The sequence below is a fragment of the Branchiostoma belcheri genome, unplaced genomic scaffold (genome assembly GCF_001625305.1).
Source record: "Branchiostoma belcheri isolate BF01 breed outbred unplaced genomic scaffold, Haploidv18h27 scaffold37, whole genome shotgun sequence".
In the NCBI taxonomy this organism is placed as follows: domain Eukaryota; kingdom Metazoa; phylum Chordata; class Leptocardii; order Amphioxiformes; family Branchiostomatidae; genus Branchiostoma; species Branchiostoma belcheri.
In genome coordinates this window covers 1,239,012-1,264,433 of record NW_017803987.1, presented here as the reverse complement: position 1 = coordinate 1,264,433, position 25,422 = coordinate 1,239,012, and the positions used below count along the sequence as shown (strand labels likewise).

At 39.7% G+C, this 25,422-nt stretch overlaps 1 protein-coding gene across 6 annotated transcripts in view; it reads right to left on the bottom strand.

Annotated features, from left to right (window-relative positions):
• LOC109476290 (sodium channel protein 1 brain-like) overlaps window positions 1–25,422 on the bottom strand; it is a 123,826-nt gene that overhangs the window by 25,305 nt on the left and 73,099 nt on the right. For 3 of the 6 annotated variants that reach the window (XM_019777198.1, XM_019777197.1, XM_019777199.1), the window contains 10 exons: window positions 22,009–22,136; window positions 17,223–17,303; window positions 16,506–16,634; window positions 8,502–8,668; window positions 7,288–7,494; window positions 4,347–4,410; window positions 3,657–3,795; window positions 2,810–2,962; window positions 1,915–1,947; window positions 684–722 (listed from right to left, as the gene is read on the bottom strand). In XM_019777198.1, coding sequence (XP_019632757.1) covers window positions 684–722; window positions 1,915–1,947; window positions 2,810–2,962; window positions 3,657–3,795; window positions 4,347–4,410; window positions 7,288–7,494; window positions 8,502–8,668; window positions 16,506–16,634; window positions 17,223–17,303; window positions 22,009–22,136 — 1,140 coding nt within the window. The remainder of the gene's footprint in view (window positions 1–683; window positions 723–1,914; window positions 1,948–2,809; window positions 2,963–3,656; window positions 3,796–4,346; window positions 4,411–7,287; window positions 7,495–8,501; window positions 8,669–16,505; window positions 16,635–17,222; window positions 17,304–22,008; window positions 22,137–25,422) is intronic. The other 3 variants (XM_019777202.1, XM_019777200.1, XM_019777201.1) reach the window with 2 other exon arrangements.

Genomic DNA, 25,422 nt, shown 5'->3' with positions numbered 1-25,422 from the left:
TTATAAGCTATCAAATATCTAAACTAATTTGAGGAATCTTTAGTAGAATGTTAACGATTGGGTTGTACAACTTTGTTAAAGTTTAATTATAATGCCAAAACTGCAAGATTGACGTGCCAATACGCCACATATACATACATCAAAACACAAGTTGGCACGACTATATGCAGTAATAGCATTTTCTGCTATCTAAGGCCATGTTGATTTGATTATATGGATGACATCTTCTGGGAACCCCAAAACTGACGCAAGCGTGCGAATAAAAAAGATTTTGGCAAAAAAAAGTTTGAACAAAAATTTCCCTCATTATTAGATTAACGTGGGCATAAAGGTTGAACAAATGACTAAACACACAAAGTATGGTATAGCCACTAATAATAGAGTCTTCATTTTCATTTCTGTACATATTCTTCTTTTCCTGAATTGATTTCAGCATTTTATGACATTAGGATAGTTTTCCCAATTGAATACTTATTTCTGCAACATATGATGGTCGAATACTTATTTCTGCAACATATGATGGTCGAAAATGTTTTTTTAACGGATGAAAATTAATGCGCGCGCGGATGTCAGCCATATAATCAAAAGAACATGGCCTAATATGGCATTTGTTTATTTGTATGTTATTCTGTATGTTGAGAGGAGGACAGGGCAAAGAGCAGAGATATTGAAGAGAAGCTCACCACGGGTTTCAGCAAGTTGTTTATGGCCTCAGCCAAAGCCTTGAAAAGTAACATCGGGTCAAAGTGCATAGCGAAGAGTAAAGAAATTGCGACAGGATATAACAAGCAAACACTTGAAATAACGACATTTTTACTCCGTGAAGGAGGTCATGACCTCCGGACGGAGTATTGTAAGTAGCTTTTTTTTCGTGTTCGCAGCTAGAACACGGGGTACTCTTTGTGTAATCGGCATGCAATTTTATACGCCGTCTGCGGGCATGCATGCCCATGATGATGCACGAATGTGTATTTTTGCGGTTGCTGTTATCGCGGTCAATGTAATATTTCAGATGCACCCCTACAATTATGAGGCAAATTGGAATGGTCCAGAAACACCCGTTGTTTGGAATAGCGGGGGGGGGTCAAACTTCATGCAGATATTTCAGTACAAACTCTATGTCATATACTACAATTATTGATTGTGATGGTCTTTTGATTGTGGATTGTCTTACTCTTTCCTCAAAAGAAAAATCATTTTGACTAGTCAATTCCAATAGTACGTTCTGTTTATTGATTATAGTATTGCTTCCATGATAACGTTGAGATATTTATTTTTTATTTTTAGATTTAGAAATTCAGTTGAGTTCAACCGTTGATGAAGCGATAGCAATCAAACAATAGTTCGATTCAACAATAGATTGTTGCAACAATACCCGGTTTAACAATAGATAATGTATGCACCAGTGGTTATCAAATTCGCATACTCTTTTTAATGAAAGTCTAAATTATTTTATGTGTTCCATTTTGACAAGTACAGATAACTAGAAGTTCCTCTTCAGTTTTAAGTATTCCAAATGTTTGCTTGCTATAAAGGGTGCATGCACAGTATAGAGAGCACAACATGAAGGATTGAAAGGCGAACATCGGAAGCAATGTCTTTAGAAGAGGCGGACATCTTGTCTAGACCCTACTGCTAAAGTGAGATGTATATTTGCGATTCAAGGCTCTACTTTTCCAGGATTCAGTATTGACTAGTGAAAATGGGATGAAGTATAATGAAATGTATTTTTATGTGTTTGTTTTTTACCATACGATAAACAAGGAAATGTATATCTGAAGCCGATGTCTAATATCATTAATAGCTGGTTATCCCATCTTCATAATTCAACACTAAAGCACATGAAAACTAGCAACACTTAAATCTGATGAAATGGATGGTTTTAGAAAATGTAAAGATCAAATCGAAGCTCACCACAGGATTCTTCTTGAGAGCCTCAACTTGTTCCTTAGACCGAGAAGCGACAGAGAGTTTGGATTGGCGAAGAGAACACACACGGCACAATACATACAAACCAACAGCACAAAGAAGTATAACAATCGCATGTGAAGGTAAAACTATGAGCTATCGTAAAATAACTCCAAACTTTTGGAAATCTTTGTAAACGTTATGTTTTTAAAGATATGCATATACTTTATGTTTTTAAGAATGGTATCGAGTAATGCATTAGTAAATACTCAAGTCGTAGGTATTATGTCGTTACTAAAATATAGTAAAGGCTATCTTCAAGATGTATAGTTCATAGTGATTGCAGTAGATTGAGTTTTACCAATACATGCGATGTTATAGATGAAAAATGAGCATTTGTAAACGTTTACATGGAAACATTATGTAGGTGTTTGTGTGTGTGTGTGTGTGCGCACGCGCGCGCGTGTTTTCAAGTGTTTGCATTTAACCAACAAAACGGTAGAAAAAAGGCAAAAGCAAGAAAATGGTTGATGGAGCAACATGCAGTTAGTAAAAGAAAGTAGCATGTACACTTAAAAGTGTGTGTTAGGATTACAAAAATTAAATTTAACTGCATCAGTGTTTTTCTAAATTCGCAAGACACTATCGTATCACAAGGACAGGGTAACGAAGCATTCGCCTGAGCGAAACCAGAATTTGTCACGGTTTTCGTTGGATGTTTGGTCAACGTTGCATCAGCACTTTGCCCGTTGCATACAAATTTTTTTCCAACTCAAAAATTTAAAACTATAAACTTAATGTAAGCCTCAAACCAATAAATTTTACTGTACGTCCTGCCGACGTGTTGGGTGTAAATGTTACCCATGATCCTCGGGGTAAACCGGAAATGACGCATGCTTACCAGCATCTTCCTCTTCCGCTCCATGTCCTGTCTCTTCTGTTCTTGATATGTCATGGCGATCACAGCCAACATGAGGTTGACCAGGTAGAACGACCCGAAAAACGTCACCGCCACGAAAAAAATCATATTCCAGGGACCGTATGCGCGCATTACCTGAAAAATATATATATGAATAAAGAAATGTAAGAAATCACCCATCCATTCTTTTGTAATTGAATTGACAATTCTTTTGGTAGGATGGGGTCGTTTGGAACACTTCAGTTTTTGTTCTTTTGTTCGTATGTATATATACTATGTTTTTTGTTAAGTGGCGCTGTCCATTTAGGTGCAGTGCCACTTTGCGTTTGAACTGAAATAGATAGAAAATATAGAGTTTTGGACAAAACTTTCAGAGATCTTACTAAAATATAATTTATATGATAATGGACTGTTATAGTAGTAACCGTGCTACATAATGTATGTTTTTATCGGATCATATACAAGAAACTTGATATGGACTATTATATGGAGTTTGAATTGTCTATGAGTATAATTATCAAGCTTAGTTGAAAGATCATGTGATATTTGGATGCAAAACAATGCAAATGTCTTTTTCAGTATTACGGGGCAAAACATATGTGATGTATGCGTATTCTACAATAAATTTATTAACTACAATCTAAAAAAAATAGTAAATAGTTTTTTATCAATGTTTGTTGCAAAAACAATAAAATTATTTGACTATCATCATTCTTAAACTAAAGTTTAAAATACGCTTGCAGAATTAAAAAAAAAGAGCGAAAAAAGGTACAACTATGAGACGAATCTGTATAAATGAATAAGAAGAAAAAAATGTCTTCTTCCTCACCAAGTCATACACGTTTTCGAAGTAATCCAGGGTTAGCAGCTCGAAGGACATGAGAAGCCCCCAGCCGAAGTTATCGAAGCTCGTGTAGTCTGGATTACCGTCGATGTCTCCTAGACACGTGTAGTTTTCCGCGCATGTCCTGTAGGGGAAAAAAGGAATCTGTCGATTTCTCGTGTGAATAAGGTCACGTGTCTGTAACAATAACTCTCGCGAGATTACATTTTGAAGCGATTGGCCATTCATTATCCTGATGAAGGTGACAGTGGTCGTTAAAAATTGATCTCTGTGAAACCTTGTGTTGGAATAAAGCTCAACATTTTACTATGATTACTATCAACACAACACAAGGACATAGCCTCCAGCTTCAACAACTGTCCTTTTCTTTATTGACATTTTTACAAAATATATTCAGTAGAACGCATTGAACGTTTACAGAACAAGTACCACACGTGTGCCAGGGGGGCCCAAATCGATCTTGAAAATCTTGTAGACCTACGTACATACCGGTATGTCGAATATTATCACGATCCATCCGGACGTTATTTCTTTTCATTCATAGGCAACGTAGATATATACATTTGCATGCTTTCCGTGTGTTTGTCTGCGTTGGCGGCATCAAAAATAAGTCGGTAAAACTTGAGTGTGTGGTCGCCATGTCTTGTAATAAATTTTGGAATAAAAAAGTCTTACCCTGCCCCCGACACATTTCCGCAGACCTGGAATTTCCAGTCTTCGCGGCCGGGCTGCCAATTTGCTGAAAGGAATGAAAAACGCACAAATTACTTTAGTTGTTATTACTGTTAGACCACAGCACGTACATTTTATAGATGACATCCTCCGCCGACTCCATATCTAATGCGATATAAAATAAAAAATTTAAAAAAAACAACAAGATTCCTACATTTCCATGTTCCGGTATGGCAACAGATATCTTTGCCCATTTTCAGCAGGTTGACCACTGTCAGAGGGCACAGAGAAGTTAGTGCGCACTCTGATGTCATCCATAAAAATTACTTGATATTGACTTATTGATAGGTACAGTTAGGGTAAAAATACCAATTTCCCTTTCACTACCCCTCATAAACCTAAATCATGACAAAAAGATAAGCGTTCTCAGCTTCAGGATATCACAAACATTTAAAGCTTAAGTGGGAAGCAGAGCTCTCATAAACGGGACCAATGGGCGACGAGCGTACTATCAATTTACTAATGGATTTCAAACGACGCATCTTTGGTATATTATAGGTCCCGTGGGTGAATAACAATTTTAATACGTTTTTCTTGAAGGTCTGTAAATAATAGCCTCTACCAGGCTTTGGGAGGCGGATAGAAAGAGCCGGGTGCGGCAAACTGTCCCACGGCATGTTATCTCTCTATTTGGCCAATTTCTAGTCTTTCCAGTCGCCCCCCAAAGTCATGGCAAACTGTACCCTCTAGCGGACCAACTCCCCGGCATCTTATCTCTATTTGGCTCATTTCTACTCTTTCCAGCCGCCTCCCGACGCCTGGCAAACTGTACTCTCTAGATGATGACTCTCTAGCGGAGCAACTCCCCTGGCATGTCATCTCTCTATTTGGCCAATTTCTCAATTTCTACTCTTTCCAGCCGCCTCCAGAAGCCTGTATGGAACATGTATCGTACTTTTTTTGTATCAGACTCTACCGATTGATACGTATATATTTACATGTAAGACTACTCCCTAATAGCTTTTAGACCCCTCGCGGGCCCCCCTTTTGCTCAAATCCTAGATTTACCACTGGCCCTTGGCTGGCACCAAACAGGTATTCATGAACCGTTTTCGTAATGCCAGTAGCCCACTTAGAGAGCCCCCGGACCGGTAAAAGCGTCTGCACTTCTAACCCTTGCGCCTTGGAACGCAATCACCCCAGCAACGCCGGATAGCCATTCTAGCTCTTAGTACGGGCCATTTTCACGGTCATGTGAAGTACTAATGCCTGTGTATTACGGGGTACCTTTGACAGGTAATGCGTCTGTTAATGTGGATACTATGGGGGATTACGTCCCTGCCCCCTCAGGATTACAGTGGCAAGTCATTAGGGGAAGGGGCGCGTGCTAAAAATACACAGATGAAATGCCATACCTTTAGGGTATGCTTGATGTAAGCAATAAGGAAACTACTACAAAAAGTGCCAAGAGAGGTATGGGAGTGATAACTCTAGAATTCATACGGATTTTACGGAATTCATGCGAATTTTACGGAATTCATACGATCCTTACTAATTTGGTGATCCAGGCGCAGTATATAAGGATCGTATGTTTCCGAGTAATGGATTTCGTACAATTCGTTGAGTTCCGTAAAATTCGTATGAATTCCGTAAAATTCGTATGAATTCCGTAAAATCCGTATGAATTCCGTAAAATTCCTATGAATTCCGAAAAATTCCTATGAATTCCGAAAAATTCCTATGAATTCTTTGGCACCCCTGGTTTTACTCAGCGTAAAGCCCCGGGGCAAACATGCATAATTCGCTATTGGCGTGCTTGCCTTCCATTTCATTCGTAAGCAGGTCAGACACTAGAGCTACCAGACGGGCACTTAAAGTGCAGAGAAAGTTTGATGCACTTAGATGTAACGAGAGATGCTATGGACGTATTTCTCTAATGGTACACTCCTCACAGACTACCCAATTGAGACGTAAGTGCTCTGAAAGTTAGTCCATTTGTGTCAAGGCTACCCTTTCATTATGCAATTTTGATGTGCGATACATATAGAATGTGACATACATATAGAATAGACTAGATATAGAATAATACACGGTATATTCCGAGGTATATCACCCGAGGTTTCAGAGACCGAGGGTTATGTGTATAATATAATATATATACACCGTGTAGTATTTACATGCAAACCTACCCGAGAAAAACACATTTCAATACGAATTGATACTTTGTCTTGTGAAATTTTAATAAGACTGATGTGACCGAAAGGAAAATGACTGTCAGATATTAAATGAATTTGATACCCCTCTCCTATCAACTGATGTTCATTTTCTTCGTGCAAATAATACGCTTAGATAGAGGTTTTGTCCATTCTGTCCCAATGATATTGAAGACGAACAACATTTTATTATGGATTGTCCACTACCTAACGATAACGCACAAAGCTGTTAAACCCTCTCTCCGCTTGCTCAACAGAATTTGTTACATTTCATGCTATAGATAAATTCAATTTCATACTAGAAGGTAATAACCCTTACTGTGTACGAATAGGTAAATATATCAAAGAATGTTTAGACCTTAGAACAAGTAGTATAAGCTGATTCATGTATTGCTTTGTATGTAGTTAATTTCGTTGTACCTACGTATTTGTCTGTTTGTACTACATGTAGTTAAGACCCTACAGAAGTCGCTGTACTTTTGTTGTGTCAATAAAGTTCATCATTATATATTATATAGTTCTGTATCCCTACACAAGTACCCATGAATTATATGAAACTCGTTTCAGCAGATGCCGAAACAGCAGCTTGTGTTAGGACCCTGATACCTGGGAGGCTGCAAAAGATTTAAAAAATCAAGGGGGTAGCACCTAGCCTGTACATGTACTAATAAGCAGGTACATTCCAGCTATATATATTACTACTTATAAGATAAGAGATTGGTGAGACTAACTTTTATTCCAAGTGTAAGAATGATAGAAGTCGTGAGTGACGTTGGTGACGTTTGACGGGATGTTCCTGACGCACTTGTTGGTGAGGACGCCCATGTACAGCTGCAGGGCGAACAGCGCGATGACGATGAGACAGAAGAGGATGAGCGTCAAGACGTTCAGAAGCATCTTCATGGACTTCAGTAGCGCTTGCACGGCCTGTTTCAACCCTGGTGTACATAGAGTTAAGTTAGCATCATGTAGTAAAATCTTAACCGCGACGGGGGCCGATATCGTCTACCAGACACCTTTGACCCAGTGTTGACGTCACTCTTCAAAGAAGCCACGTGACAAGCCTCACTGTGTCAGTCTACTGAGGAAGACCAGAGTGACTGTTCGAAAGCTCTAAGTGAGAGAATTTTTTGTGTTGAACCAAAACTTTAACTTTAGACAAGTAGCTACCAACACAGATGTAATTCCATGATAATGTAGTAACATCATTCTTTATTCGCAAATAAGAAAAAGACATAGAGCCCAGGTCACGTCGGCCATAACTGACCGACCATGCAGTGAAACATTAGACACATAACATTGCGATACAACGCTTCAAGACACATAATATTGCACAGTCGTCCTTAAATATTGCACAGTTTTCATTAAAATCATTAGAAGAATGTGTTAAACATAATTACAAGCGTGCGTATGAATATATGGAAAACTCGTGAAAACCAATGCTGAAAAGGATACTTACGATTACCATGTGTGAAGTAATTATGAATAATAACTATTAGAACTGAGGATCAAACGGTAGGTCAAATGCAATAAGCCAAGAATATTGAAAATAAGTTTGTAAAGATGTTCATATCACCAAAATGCACAATTTAATTCCATGCCAGAAAAAGCAAAATCGTGAAATGCACCACAGCTAATGTTCAATAGTGCTTATTTTTGTTGGAGTTACCACCACATATCAACATCATAGGTAGAGTACCAAAAGCTGCACCGGAATAGGCAGGTATTACTGATAAAGTTTTTTTTTTATCTACAAGAAGCATATTCAAAGGCAGTTTGAACATGAAAGCATAGAATAGCCCATGAAGTAAGCTGGATAGACAACAGCCATGTGTAGTAATTCCAACAAAAGCAGCAAGATGTCACATTTATGCAAATTTGACGCCATGTTTACTGGAAACGGTACGTCCGCCATTTCCGGAAGTGACGTCACGTTTGACCTTACCGTTGATACCCAGAGAAAAGTCCTGAGAGCCGGATGGTTCCGGGTCATAGTTTTCTTCAAAGGAAGACGTGTCACCTCGAATGATGGAGACCGTCTTTAAGGCCCGGAGGACTCGGAAAGTGCGCAGGCCCGAAAGGTTGCTGAAGTCTCCGAAGAGGGTTGCATACCTGATTGGAGGAGAAAAGTCACGTGACTTTAGGATAAACTTTATGAAAGGTTTCAGAAGGCAGCCATCTTTCTTTAGCTCTGAAAGGTAGTCAAATTACTTTGGAATAAGCTTCAGGAAACCTTTTTTCTTGGATATGAAGGATTCAACTAAAACTGACAACTAAGATGTTCGACTTGAAAAGCTTTCAAAAGGCATCCGCCATCTTTCTTCAGCTCTCAAGGGTAGTCACATGACCTAAGTGTCAAAGGTCACTCAAGGCACGTGACTGGACGAGGCCAAAACCCATTTAGTTGACTAAAGTACCACAAATGTAGCGTTGTCCATGGTGCAAGTATCACTTGTCTTGGTTCCTTAGTCGCTCTACGCCATTTTATCAAGTACAAACGGCGTATAGAACGACTCCGGGACCAAGCCAGGGATTTATCTAGCTGGTAAATCGACGGTAAATCACGTAGTGTTGTCTATCGGGCAAGTCAGCAAACAAACGTATCTTGTCTATGTTAAAGACCAACCGTTATTCATTCCATACTGAATTGCACAACGCCCATATATTATGAGCGTATAGATGGCATCGTGTGTATAAATCACCACTGTAGATCTAACACAGCCTAGAACTCATGATTCATAGTGCAGATCGACGATTAGGTTCTTGATATCATGACGGGACGAAGGTTTAAAGAGCAAAACGAAAGAGCCGATCGTTTGAACGAGATGCCTGAAATGCACTGTATGGTTGTGGTTATGAGATTTTGACCCATTTTGTCGTAACCGGTACATTAGCCTGGTGTCCAGGCTACTAGTCTCCACCAGACTCCTTTGCATGCTGAATAAATAGTAAAAATCGGCCTAAAAAGGAATTTAACTGGCAAGGGAATTAGCCGGCCATAGAGCGTCCAATTTGCCTGCACGCCAGCCTACAGTCTACCGGGATCGGGGCGGACTCTCTTCGGAGCTTTAGTAGTTTGCCCCCGCCCGTGGACAGACCGACTGGCCGCTCAGTGAGAGTTTGGCACATCAGTCACGTCTATCCTCGCCTAGGAGAGAGATGATGGTGGCTCAAGACCTTGTAACGCCTGGCCGAATATGGCGTCCGAAACACTGCCGAACTCCCCCCAACCATGGTCTGGAGTAGGTCGGGACCAAGGTCGTCTGAGTTTGGCTGAAGTTCGGCGAGGTCGGCTATTACTAGTATTCGGCTGCGAGAGCCAAATTAATGTTTCGAAATGTTAAAAACAGGTCAACCATGGTTGGCTGGTAGTTTTACTGGTGTTGTGCGTGGTTGGAAGCCATATTTGACTCAAGGTCTAACTCAAATATGTTTAAAGCAGGTTCGACCATTGTTGACTGGTACCTAACTGGTGTTCAGGAGTAGGGCGTGGCTGGGGGTCAAATTTGACTCAAATCTAACTCAAATATGATTCGATTCGAATAGAAAAGTAGGCGTGGCTGTGGCCTAAATCTGACCAGACTGCTCCAGAATTTCAGCCAGCTTTGGCGTTCGGGGAAGGTTCTGACAGGGCTCCAGAGAACCAGCTTTCAAGGTAGTCTTACATCTGTACAGTTGGAAACAGGATTTCACATCCCAGCCCATCAGGACAGCAAAATCGATACTCTTGAATCCATCACCGTCCATTTTATTCAGCGCCTCTTCGCCAGTAGGGGATCGATTAAGTGACCTACATGGGTGGCATCACATGTCTGTCTTTTGCTTCAAAGCCAGGCTGGGCGATGATTTAGTTGTAAGTGTCACACGCTGACACATGATGTATTGGTTTTCCAGAACCAGGTGTGAGTAGCGTCTGACAATAGAGTAAATCCACACATTGCCAAGTACGTGACTATTAATAAAAGATGAAAACTGCTCGCTACCAGGGGGGGTTACACCAAATAGTGGTTATACTGGCTATACAGATACTCATGAAAAGGTGTCCTTCAAAAATAATGTTCTGCAATTTGCCAGGATTGTTTTAGATTCAATATCTTGCGCGTGTCTACTGAAATATAATGTTTGTATCGAATAGGTTATCCAATACTATAGCTATATATGTTTCTTAAAAAGAGAGACTGTAAGAAATAGAAAATGTATAAACCTTTAAGTTACCAACATAAGTTTGTCTTCGAGCTTTACTTTGTATTATAGCTTCTTTGAATAATAAAAAAATTCATACCTAGCACCTTTCTCCATAAAACCAGTATACTGACTCATCTTTTCGCAGAACGTCTAAAAGTTTGCCCTACTTTGAACATCATTCCAGACACACAGGCGACGGAAATCTGACTCAGTTATTCAACCATCCTGTGGCTTACCAGGAGATTCCAGTTACCTCAAAACCACTCTACCGCTCCGGATGCCAAAGGTTAAACCGTGTTTCGTACGAGACAATTTTCTACATCCACCGGCTGGAACATGTGTCAACCTAGCGGTTAAACACATCGACAGAAAGACGACAAGAAGATCGTCAAAATCCCCGTTATGTTATCTAAACCCTTACCAAAGGCCAAGCCAGATGACCCGACAGTAAAGCAAGCACATTAAGTGTACTACTGTTACACTGAGGTACCAACCCGTGGCAGCTGATAATAATGAAAGGCATACTAAAATCGATATACTGTCGAGACGGATGGTTGTGTATGGCATTACTAACTCATGCAACGTTACACAACTCACACTTAGGAAAGTATAACATACTGCAGGGAGGTCCAAAGAGGTCGTGTACGATATGATTGTTTATACTGCTCTATATGTTTTCATGATTGTTGTATCTGGCTTTCGTGTAATTGAGATAAGATCGTATGAAATAAAAATCGTGGGGTTGGGACATCGCATATCATTTTATATTTAAGCTGAATGACTTAAGTGTTATTTAGATCTGAATATGGCAAGGTATTTCACATTACATCCTCTGCAATAGAGTGTTGCAAATGTAGCTGGAGGTTTTTTAAGATTTTGTAATAAAATTGTTGTAATTTTTTCATGTCTTTATGTAAGAAGAATAACAGCATAGCCATTTGGCCTTCTTTTGTGACACAATTGGGCCTCTTTGCCGGAATAACAATTGCCGGATTAGTCTTCAAATAAATTTCCGGATCTGCAGACGATTACAAAAGAGTTCTTTTCTGGCTTGATGGAGCGCTGGGTTTACACTTGAGACATTGGGAGATAAGTCTCAGACGCATTGCAGTCTTCTCCTGTCATGATCTTATCTGAGAAACACTCTTTCGGCCTACCTAACTGTATCTTTTGCGATTATTCACAGAGTTGGGCCAGAGACGACTGAGCATATCTTTTACAACTTCTTCTTTTCAGCTATTTGGCTGAGGACGCCCACGCGTTAGTTTGAGACGTAATCTTAAATTGGATCTTGGCATGCATCCCCCTTGGTTCTTAATGCAAACCTTCGTTTGATGGTTTGAACATGAACCTCACATATACATGAACTAGCGAAAGAAATGCATTGGATGGTTTCTTGTGTTGAAAAATTAGTTGTATTTTTTTGGCAAAGAATGTCATACCTGTAATTTCACACTGTAAAACATTGCTTCTCTTTCATTGAAAAAAGTGGTTGCTCCCAAAGATATATCCCAAAATTAAAATTCTGAAATAGGCGCGTGTATTATCAATGATTCACATATAGTCCAGAACATAACTCATAACATAAACAGAATACATGTACACATTGCGTGCAAAATATACTAAAAACAATTGCTTTCTAGTATTTCGGAAATATAATAGTGCTCACGTTGACTGTCAACGATACATGTTACGAGAGATTTTGCTCTGCATTCTCTTTATATGCACTCATTTACTTCTACACTATTGTTTCACTTTAACAACGATAATGTGTTTAAGTGCTCCGTATTGAATGTCGCAACGTCTATGAAAGAGCGGCTTTTCTGTCTTCCTCTGATCATGCAAATAAAGATAGTCGTAAACCATTTGGCGTAGGCGTATTCTAGGTTTATACGACTGACGGAAGGAGCATTAAATGACATCGGAATGAAAGTCAAACAACAATCAACTACGTTTTGTGTGCACCTAGGGATTACTAGTTAATAGGACCCCGGCGAACACAATTAACGGATTCGCAGCCTCTCATATAAAGCAATGTTTACGATTAACTTTCAGGTCTTGATGAAGATGTAGCTGACGAAACTTCAATTAAGTTGGTGTTATCGGAGCCTGGTAGAAAAGCAAGTGCGTTAGCTTACGGATTAGAATGGTATTTTAAAGATATCTGCCTGTCTTTCTATGCCAAAAATGTTGAAGCTAATATCTGCAGGGTAAAATGTTGGAGTTTTTACTGCAAAAATAATCAGTGAGCCATAAACTTTTATACATGTAATGCACTGTAACTTTATTAGATGGGCGAAAGTACTAGTACATTACGAATCTGTAGCCACCACTGCTAATTGTTTTTCCCTGATGAGGAAATGTGGAATAACTGAGAGCACAGGATTTGTTATAGGTAAAATGTTACAGTTTATACTGTGCAGTAAACTTTTATACATCTAATGCACGGCATATGCTCTTTAAACAGGTGCTAGAAACTATTTTGCCCCGCTGAGGAAATATAGGGTGATTGAGAACAAAGGGTTTGTTATAGGTAAAATGTTACAGTCTCAATTGTGCATGCAGTAAGCTTTCATACATCTAACACATAGCATATGATCTTTAAACTTGAACAGGTGGCCGAAAGTACATTACGATTCCGGAACCACCACTATTAAGTGTTTTGCCCTGATAAAGAAATTTTGAATGTCTGAGAACAAATGATTTTTAAAGGTAAAATGTTACACTTTATACTGTCCAGATAAGCAGTTCACTATAAACTTTTATGCATCTAACACAGGGCACGTGCTATCTAAACTTTAGCAGGTGCTAGAAAGTATATTACGATTCTGTAGCCACCACTATTAAGTGTTTTGCCTTGATGAGGAAATATAGAGTGACTGAGAACAAATGTTACTCTATACAGTGCAGTAAGTTGTACACTTTCATACATCTAACTCAAGGCATATGCTCTTTAAACTTTAACAGGTGCTAGAAAGTACATTACGATTCTGTAGCCACCAATGATAAGTATTGAGAACAAAGGATTTATTTGAGGCAAAGTGTTAGTCTCTACTTTCCAGATGAGCAGTAAACCATACATCTAAAGTACGGCATATGCTCTTTAAACTTTAACAGGTGCTAGAAAGTACATTACGATTCTGTAGCCGCCACGGCTAAGTGTCTTGCCCCGATGAGGAAATGATGCTGCTGGGCGGAAAATTGGACAGGAGTCGTACTGATTATCCCTGGTAACGCACAGCGCCCGGAATCAATAGTAGCCACTACCCGTAACGTTAAGTATGCACTACATCCTCCTTCTACCCAGCAACGCTTCATCAAGTCTGTTAAGTAGGGGCGATTGGAGAGAGGCTTTATACAACTACGATTGCCGTGAGAATCAGAAAGCAGTCAGGCACGAAGAATCTTTCTGTGGGGAACTATTACTCTGGGAAAAGGTTAACTAGACTGCTGTTTCTGAGTTTGCATTTGTTGTGCAGTGCCGGTACAAACTTTGGTAAAACTGCCTATACGATCTTTCTGGCAACGACGGTGTCAATTGTTAACGTTTTCTACATTCTGTGCTCCTATTCTGTGGGGAAACTATTACTCTGGCAAAAGGTTAACTACACTGCTGTTTCTGAGTTTGCATTCGTTGTGTAGTGCCGGTACTAACTTTGCTTTGGTAAAACTTGGCAATGCCTATACGCTCTTTCTGGCAACTATATGGTGTCAATTGTTAACGTTTTCTACATTCTGTTATCTTTCTGTAGGATACATTACTGTGGAAAAGGTTAACTAGACTAGTACTGCTGTTTCTGAGTTTGCTTTCGTTGTGTGTTGCCGGTACAAACTTTGCTCTGGTAAAACTGTCATTGCCTATACGGTCTTTCTGGCAACTATACGGTGTCAATTGTTAACGTTTTCTACATTATGTGTTATCTTTCAATCTGTGGGGAAACATTACTCTGGGAAAAGGTTAACTAGACAGCTGTTTCTGAGTTTGCATTCGTTGTGTAGTGCCGGTACAAACTTTTCTCTGGTAAAACTGCCATTGCCTTTCTGGCAACTATACGGTGTCAATTGTTAACGTTTTCTTCATTCTGTGCTATCTTTCTGTAGGAAACATTACTGTGGAAAAGGTTAACTAGACTAGTACTGCTGTTTGCTTTCATTGTGTAGTGCCGGTACAAACTTTGCTCTGGTAAAACTGTCATTGCCTGTATAGTCTTTCTGGAAATTACACAGTGTCAATTGTCAGCGTTTTCTACATTCTGTGCTATCTTTCTGTAGGAAACATTACTCTGGGAAAAGGTTAACTAGACTGCTGTTTCTGAGTTTGCATTCGTTGTGTAGTGCCGGTACAAACTTTGCTCTGGTAAAATTTGTCATTGCCTATACGGTCTTTCTGGCAACTATATGGTGTCAATTGTTGAAGTTTTCTACATTCTGTGCTATTTTTCTGCACTCTTCGCCTTGTATTAAGTGAGTCGGACAGGTATTTGCATCCAACCAGTGCTACAGTGTATGTCAGGGAATAAACATGCCCGTGGCTTTCTCTCAGTAACTGCACGGCGGATCACATTACTTATCTGTATTCTTCAGTCAGAACTTGATGTATTGCCTAGGGTTAGAGATTCGGCGTGGCTATGGACGCATCTGTATATGTTGCTGTCCTGTGTGTATTCTTCCCTACAGCGCTACTCGTCACTGTAACATAGATACCCCCCAGGCTTACTTCTAGATCCTTCTTCTCATTTCGCTCACAGTTGCGGACGAGTTTCATGCTTGCTTTAATTTTTCACACTGACAACACATCATTTAGCAGCGCCTTTTTCACATTCTGTACAGCAGCTTCTATTCACTTTCATGCCGATGGCTTTTCGTGAGGTCAAAGAGACTTGAGGATTCCTATTTTTTTGGCAGACGAATGAGGTGCTTATGTGCCTTTGACACCGACCATCCTTCATTTTCTCGGCATTGTCAAACGCACACAGCTACAAAGTATGTAAGCAAAGCTAGTTTTCAGGATTGAACTTTTGAAAAGACTGCAAGGCTGCCTTGATCAGTAGGATAACATAGATTAATTATGCTGCAGTGCCAAGCAAAGCCGCCAGGGGGCCCAAAATCTAAATATATCTAGGTCTTATCTACACCTATCTACCTACCAACTTTTATGACAATCTATCAAAAGCTTCTTGAGTTATCGTGCTAAACTAGATACACACACACAGACATACAAACGCTATGGAAAACATAACCTTCTTGGCGGAGGTAATGGAACGTTCTGTCAACACAAACGAAAAATCTGGAACACCTACTAGTGTAGATAAATCCCAAGAGCATATAAAATTCTAGACTTATATTTCACAGCAGTTTATATAGATAAGATTGAAATTCGTCATGTTGGATGAAATCTAAACCTTCCATGATACGAATTTTCACATTGCCTTTCACATACGTTGTTCAAAAGATCGTGCAAGTCGGAGTCTTCCCACCCCATAAATATGGAGATTTGTGTTTAACTAGCGCTGCTTAACTTCTCTTTGCCATAGTCGCTTAGTGTATTCTCTTACTAGTGTAAAAATGAGTTGGCAGGAACGGGTGCTAGCTTTTGCAGTAATAATAAGAGTTTGCAGAATAATCACGTCTCAGCAAGCACAATATTTAAAACCCAGGCCGAGATTGGTCATGAACGCTCGACCAACCAGATGCACTCTGCCCACTAGGCTAACCAATCATGCAAGCTGTTAGTTCATGCGAGATATGAGGTGGATGAACTCACGCGAGAAAAATGACGAGAAAGTCTATAACGTTCCACATGTCCCTGAGATAGGAGTGCTTCCGCCTGATGAAGCCACTCGCCACCACCCGGATAGCCATTTCCGCCGTGTAGATCGCCATGAACACATAGCTGAGGAAAAATCACAAGTGTCACTGTCATGAAAGTTCATCTGTGTTGGTAGTTACATGTTTAAAGTTAAAACTTTTGGTCCAACACATGTAATTCCTTCACCTAGAGCTTTCGACCAGTCACTCTGGTCTTCCTCAAGGGACTATTTCTTGAGAGGGGTGAAGGAAGCCATATACATCAGGGCCCATTACCATTCATTGAACCGCGACGGGGGCCGACATCGTCTACCAGATACTTTTAACCCAGTGTTGACGTCACACTTCAAAGAAGCCACGTGACAAGTTTCACTGGGTCAGTCGACTGAGGAAGACCAGAGTGACTGGTCGAAAGCTCTAGGCGAGAGACTTTTTTGTGTTGGACCAAAAGTTTGAACTTTAAAAACATATATTTGGATACGATTGCTTGGTTGCGTGTGTGACGGGTATCAATGTCCCCATTGCCTAGTTCCGCCCTCATTAGGAATTACAAGGTCAGTTTTTGATTAGACTTTAAAAATCATGGAAACTACATGCTGCCATATAAGGTTGTTGTTCCGCCATGTCATGCATTATTCTGAGTGGAGGAGAGGAGTAACTTAATGGTACTTACTCCGTGATGGGGATGGGCCTGGACAAAGACAGGATGAGACTGTTGATGAGGATGGTGCACATCACAAACATCTCAAAATATCTGGGCGTTCTGTCAAGGACGTTCGGTCATCTGATATTTGCTAGCATCATTTGTACTTTTCATCATAAAACAAGTAAATTAACCAGAAAGGAAACATTTGCAAAGCAAATGCATAATGTTTACCTTCGCATATGGTCTGCTCTTACACAAACACATCCATATATACGGTCAGAAAAGGAGTCCAAATCCCTCCTGCTATAGAATTGTAACATTGTGTAACCCAACACTAGTTACCATGGTGACAGACGCCTGGTTCAGATCATTGACCTTATTGGTTTGGAGAAGAAGAAGAGGAAACAGAGGAAAAAATTCGGTAAACATGATTAGCATCTCGGAAGTATACACTTTTTGTCTTCCTGAATTCCCCCAAGGCCGCTCCATTTCTGCTCTCCCATCTCTCGACCTCCTGTCATTCTGTCAATACCCCTACCCACGTGCTTTCAACCTACTTTGTCCGGACAAACAAATACAGAACCACAATTCTCCGCCACCCATAAACATACTTCCGTAAACGTCGGTGATACAAAATATCATATCAGCATTGTTATTGTTACTACTATCTTTCGACCTCCTGTCATTCTGTCAATGTCCCCGCCCATGTGCTTTCAACCACAATTTTGTAAGTAGTACAAAATATCATAACAGGCATTGTTTTGGAGAAACTAGTGTTGGATGTTTTCAGAATCACCAGGCCCTCCTTTCCACAAAACGTCGATATGTATCACGACCCAGTGTACTGTAAAGCACCCAGAAGGCAAAAATGATGACTACGATAAATTCGCTAATTTGCACTGCACAATAACCGATGCCGTTGGGATCAAAAGTAATGACTGCGGCATCAGATTGACGGATCGTACGCTTAGGGAAAACAGTTCCAGAATACGTGTGCATAAAGAACTGTCGCCACTCATTAGTTTGAGGCACAATTCGACTTGATTAGATCAACGATATATTTGTTTTAAGCTGACTCTGTCGGCCTGCGCTAATCTGCAAGCAGATCTTTCGGTGGCTGCAAGACAGTAACAAAATTGGCATGGCAGTAGCCATTTGCAAACCCAAAGCTTTTGAAGAAATACCAGTCCAAAATCTAAAGCTAAGCCTGATAAAAACGCCAAAAACACGACAAGCCGAAGCCTAAATCTCTGCTTGGAGAATAGCCCTGCTCTGTGTCCACTATTGGCGATTAACCTTATCTATTTATGTTCATTTTCGTCCAGTACACCATTTGATCGATAGGTCAGCCATTTATATAAGTATCCACGCACCCAACAAATTACTGCTAGAAAGACTGGTGGGTAAGGGTTATCGGAAAGGCAATCCACATGGCAATTATAAGTAAACGAGTATCAGTTTATAGCAGATGCCAAGCCCGGGGGGTTAAAATGTAATCCTTACTGGCGCCCCGGGATGATGTTTATTTCCACTTTAAAGTAGGATAAAATGCGTAGGAGATCTGTCTGTAGTCCCTAGAGTAGACAAGATATAACATGACACTGCGCAAGCTAATTACGATTTACGTATAGGGGCTTCACTTCTTTTATCTACTATCTGAAGCTGTCATCTTGAGGCAGGTTATTGTAAAAGATAACTGCTTTGCACGACTTCTAAAGATGCATTATCTGACACACACGTCAAGGCGATCTTCATACACGGGAATTGAGTTGCTCTCACTATCACGATGTTCAAGTAAATTTTATAGATGCCATCTTTCTCAAACTCCAAATCTAATGTGATAGGGCGGAAGAAAACAAGCTGGGCGAAAAAAACAGGATTTTGACATCATAAACCTTGTTGAACAAGAAATGATACCTATATTGTGCTAAGCTTACCTCAAACTATTACAACATCCATTGCTACTGAAAAATAAAAGGTTTCCAAATTGTGCAAATGGTTTTGATTCCGTAAACATCACACATAAAAGGAATGAAATACACTGCATTAAAGTAAAAGACAAAACATTAAACCAGAGCTTTGTCTTTTCGCCCCTCTTCATATTTATCTGACATTCACGTTCCGGCATGGCAACATATATTTTGCCCATCTTTGCCCATTTTTGGCATGTTGACCTGACCACTGTGAGGGGGCAAAAAATTCTTGTTTTTCCCCAAAATCAGGCGTAAATTAATGCGCGCGATGATGTCATCCATAAAAATTACATGCTTTGGCCTAAACGTGACAATTTTGTGGAATTCTTTATTGATCCCATGGTGTTGTATCTTGAGCTGCCAAGATGTCTTGTAGATAAAGTCCACTGTGCCTTCATCCAATACTTTCACCTGTCGCATCTATTCTCGCAATCTCACAGCCATGGGCTATGAATATGGAAGGTTGTCGACTTTAAAGTTCATCGCACTGCACGGTGAAAATTAACTGTCAGAGACCTGAATAAGAAGAAAACAAGACGATATGAAGACGTCAAATAAAGATAGCGAAATGTTTTGAAGATATGTATGATCGATCGTTAAGTCGAATACTTTTTTCATATCATCTGGTGGCATTTTCAGGCTATATGACGCCAAAATAGATTTTTATATGAACCAAGGTGAGCACTGTCCTGTAGCTACAAGATTCACATATAAATATTTTATGTAAAAGAAGCCGCCTTGTCATCTGAGCATCAAATATCTCATGTTCTTCGGGCAATAATATAACGTGCCATTGCTTTCATGTGCAAACAAGCTGCTAGGAAGCCAAACATCTAACCATTTTGAGGTTTAATCAATACCAACGACATACTAAGTTTCATGACAACCCACCCACAGTTTCTTTAGCTATAGTACTAAACCGTATTCCACATATATACTCATACAAACGCTAGCAAAAATAACGTTCTGGTAAAATGTGAAGGTAAAAATGCTAGTGCATGTCAATATTTTGGTCTGAAAAATGACTTGAATTTGTTCATACATCTGATATGAAAGAAGTATGAGTTGATTTTACTGATACCGATGAAATGATGGCAATGGGTGGTGAAAACAACTGCAGCTGGGCTGTTTAGCAAATTGTGAAATCAATAAACATGTTGATCGAAACGACCTTAAAAAAGGAAACACGAATAAATCTGCCACAGTACCAGAACGCCTATCTTTTTTTTTTAGTTTTTTTTCCAGAATTTTTATCCAGAGATGATTTTAAGTGAATGTATTCAGCATGGTATATGATTGTTAGTGTGATATATTTACATACTCATTTGTATATGTTTGCATATGGCTAAGCATCATCATTAAGCTTAAGCAGGATGCAAAATGTATAAAAGTCTGAGAATCGGTATCTAGCTTGTATTCCACGTTGCCCTGTAGATGTCCCACTTCGTTTTCATTTAAATAATAAATAAAGTATCGTTAATGTGTAGTTTGCCCTTTTTGCAGAGTAGCACTGCCTTCATTGCAATCAATAAACTAACTTCTCAAAACATACCAGTCTTCAATGCTTCATTTGCTTTTATGACAATGGCCCATCAAGCACAATCAGCCACATCACGGGCAATAAATAAAGTATTGTTGATGTTTGTCGTTTACCTTGTTTGCAGTGTAGCACTGACTTCGTTGCAATCGATAAACTAAATTCTAAAAACATACTAGTCTTCAATGCTTCATTTGCTTTGATGACAATGGTCCATCAAGCACAATCAGCCAGTTTACCGGCAAACATTCCCACATTTACGGCTCCAGGATATGTTTGACCGCACGGCGACCAGATCAATACTTCACCGTCACACACAATCAGATAGGACACTTCCAGCAGTCGATATTGAAAAACCTTTCACACTGACACTTCTCTTCACTTCTGCACTGACTCTACCGACCTGCAACAATCATCCGCTCCTGGGACAATCAAATTCCATGTCACGTTGTCGGAGTCACTTTAAATGCAATCAGCAAGCTGCGTTCGATACTACTGATACCCATGAGTCACTCGTACTCAACAAACTTTTCTAAGTGTCTGCTGCCAAGGATCTCCCTTGGGTTCTAGAATATATAGGGTAGAGTTTAACTGCACAAGAGGGACACATGTTGCCTTGGTAAGGGTATGGATGAATGGGTATCAAAGAGTTGTTGTGGACATGATGTGCATGTACGTATATCATAGACTCATCAGGAATGAGGTCAGGGAACGGCTTCGGTGGGATCAACTCTGGCTTTAAAGGAAAATCAGGACACATGAATTAAGCATTTTACGGCTAAAGAGAGGATCATGGTGAAATTAGATATTGATGTGGATTGTATCCAGGAGTATTTGTAATATTTGGTGTCTGATTGGTTGGTCTCGTCGCTGAATCACATTTTGCTTGGAATGAAACATGATTCGGATTTTTTAAAATATCATTTATAGAAATGTATACAACGAATGTCCAGAAATGAATGGTTAACGTATTGCAGGGAAAAAGTGTGCATATCCAGAACAGAATATGTAAAAGCTCCACTGCGGTACCAAGGAAATCCACCAATTCAAATCAACCTTGGCCCTTTATTTCTCCAACACCTACCCACATACCAAGGATACATACCAAATATCATTGTATTGCAATCCATATCTCCTTGAGTTATGCTGGCCTTTTCGGCATTAAGTATGCGAAAGCACAGACAACACAGACCCTACCCCCCCCCCACACACACACACACACACAACACAAACACACACACACACACACACACACAGACACACACCGCGTACGCAAAAACAGTACAAACGGTAGAAAGGATACTTGTTAGTTGCTACACAGATAGCTATCCTCCGGATGGGATGGAGTGGTCCCAGGCAGAACAGTACCTTGTCGCCCGGGAAACGGAAGATGCAGGTGGAGGACGTCCTGTTGACGACCACACACAGCACCTGCAGACAACAACAGCCCAAATACTATAAAAAAACAATACCTCCAATTTTCACGGAGGTAATAACGTGAATGTATTGAAACATGTAGTGAGCAACTTTGGAGCAGTGACTACCTTTCTAGCAAAGTTTACAGTGCATGAATTAGGGTAGAGTATCTACCTGAAAAAGAAACAATGGTAATACCGAAACATGGGAAAAACAATAGGCCAAACAGTCAACAGACAACAACAGCCCAAGTACTATCAAGAACGATACCTCCAATTTTCACGGAGGTATTAACGTGAAATATGTTGTGGGCAACTTTGAAGTGGTGACTACCTTTCTAGCAAAGTTTACAGTGCATAATTCGGGATTCAATCTACCTGTAAAAGAAACAGTGGTAAAATGGAAAACATAGGAGATTCTGAAGCAATAGGCCAAACACAGTCAACAGTATTTGTGTATGATAATATAACAGTGGACAATATGCAATGTATTACGTAAATATTGTGACCATCCCTCCAAGTTTACATTGTACAACACAGGTTTGACCTAAACCTGTATAAACGAAAAAAATGGTAACATAGACTGAGAAGTATAAGATGTCAACGATACTTAACTACTAATAATTTCTTCGTCATTTGCACTGAACTGCATTTTTTAAAATACAATATATTAACGATATTTTTCAGCCATTTTTTTCTTCAGACCCAACAGTTCATATTGGATATACTTAAGAAATGACCAGGTATTCTTGGATAAAATGAATTTTCATACAGAATTTGGGCAAATAATGATACTAAAAAGTACCATTTAGCAAAGAATAGTGCCTAATACTAGCCAAAAATCAAGACCCTCATTAACAAAACATTGTTATAAAAGACAGCGATAGGAGGCAGGCGAAGAACAAAATTAATAGGACCTGACATACATGTATTTCGTAATCAACAATCCGCACATTCGAAATGAAAATTAAAAATTAAGTTGATGGTAGAGAATATAAATCAATATGACTTGTTTGACATTTTGAGTGGCGCGACTTATTTGATGTTGGTAAATTGGTGTTAGTAAACATCATAAATTATTGAAAAGCTTTCGTTTCTTATACGAGATGAAAAGACGAGTTAAAGCTGCATGATGTAACATAAGAACGATACAAAAGTCATTTTCTACTCATTTCTTTACTAGTATAAGTAAATTGATACTTCATTGTAAATGAGTGTCATTTAGGAAATGGAGGTGCCAAAATATTACACCATACGAGTGTTTAAAAGCCATATTTGTTTACATTCTGATAGTTTTTGGTGGTCCCACAAACTAAGTGTAGGCGGTTTTAATGCCAACCGTGTCAGAAATGTGAGTTAATCTTTGTTTAGTAACAAGTGGAAGTAGTGGAAGATGTAGTATACTCCATAGAAAAATAACAACTCATAAAAATTCGGATCACGGACATATATAAATGCAACAACGAAGGGTTTGAATATTCGTTACAAATTTCATAAAGGTGGCTTTTAGTGCATTACGATATCTGTCTTTCACGGCATACAGTGCCTATCTTGTACCGTGCATATTAAGTAGCGTAAGCCGCTACATGAGTTCTGTGAATAGGCAGAGTACCAGGTCTGTTTTACCCAGGGCGATGGATGAATATCAACAAGACCACCGTATTTATGCCTAAATACCACTTTTAAAGGTAGTATAGAGAGACTATTATCGTCGTAATCCCAGCAATTTAAGCTAGCCAGGCTTAGACCAATATGAAATTGTAGTGCAGCGACTCTTAACGAAATACCATTACCGCAAGTATAAGCAATCATTCTAAGGTTGTGCTAAAAGAAATCTGGTTAAGGCCATACTGTTCGGTACGTTTAAAGGTAGAATATAAAGTCTATTATCGTCGAAGTAACTCAAGCTAGCCAAGCTTAGATTAGTGCAAAATGGTATTGCAGCGACTATTAACGAAATACCTTTACCGCACGTATTAGCATACGATAGCAATCATTCTAAGGTTGTGCTAAAAGAAATGTGGTTAAGACCATACTGTTCGGTACTTTTCGACGTCTCTGACTGGCAACATGCAACATCACACACACACTCACGTCTCTGTCTTCGATCAAAGGCTCGATCCAACGCTTCCAATTCCACTGGCTTTTCCAGTTGGAGATGTAGACCCACTCCAGGGACGAGGACATCGTGGCTCCGAACTGTCCACTCCTTCCGAACGATCCGCCGCGCAGGAGAAGAAAGAAGAACCGGGAGGAAACCTCCCGCACACCGCACCCTCTTCCCACTGAAGCCGCCAGGCGTGTGGCGGGTGCAGATTAGCCGTGTACCCAAAGCGGATCGCTATCTCTCCAACACTTACCGCAGCTTTCAAGCTACCTTTGATACCATCACGCCAACGAAGGACCTCCTCAGCAAGGTCTGACCACATCCAAATGAGCCGTTGGATCCTCCAATCGATCATCATCAGCCCGCTAAATATAAGAGTTGCGTCGGGCCGGGTTCGCTAAGGTATATTTTGCTGGCTTGTGCTTGAAGGGCAGACGGGGACATCCAGTGATGATGAGATACAGCAGTGAATTTGATACTGTAATCAGGCGAGGAACTTTGCCATGGGGGACCCGGAGGTGTAGTGCTCCTCATTGTGATATTATTAATGCGGACAGATAGCCAACAGCACGCCTAAGTACATGGGAAGGCGCGGGAGCCCGATAGTCTTTGAAAGTAGTTCTTAAAGAGGTATTATATAACATTTTAGCCAAAAATAGAAATATTTGATTAACTACGTCATCGGGTGGTTGTAATTTATTTCCAGTTTGTGCATTTGTGCAATAAGGTCACATTTTTTAAAATTCATTTGCGTTAAAACAGTTTAAATGAGGCGCACTTAGTTTCTGGGACCACCATAAACTAGAATGTAAATAAAACATGGCAGACAGCTGAAAGGCAGCATATTCTGGCACTTTCTGAATTGTACTGATTTGAAATAATAGGGTTCCATGATTCAACTGATTTGTGAGGAAATGACCAGATAAAAAAGACGTTTGGTATTGCCTTATCATTACATAAATTAAAAATTTAAAATTGAATGCAGTACGTCAGCATCTTAAAGACGATTGAAGCAATTTAGTATTAATATATAATGTTGGCTTATGATGGCCTTCATTGTCATTCCATACTGATACCACATGGTGTAATCCTTTCATAGTAGTTATTCATAAGGAACCTTGCAGCAGATATGACTCTAAACAGGATTACCTTAATCTACCACATGTTATGTGCCGTTAGCTAGGAGTATATATAT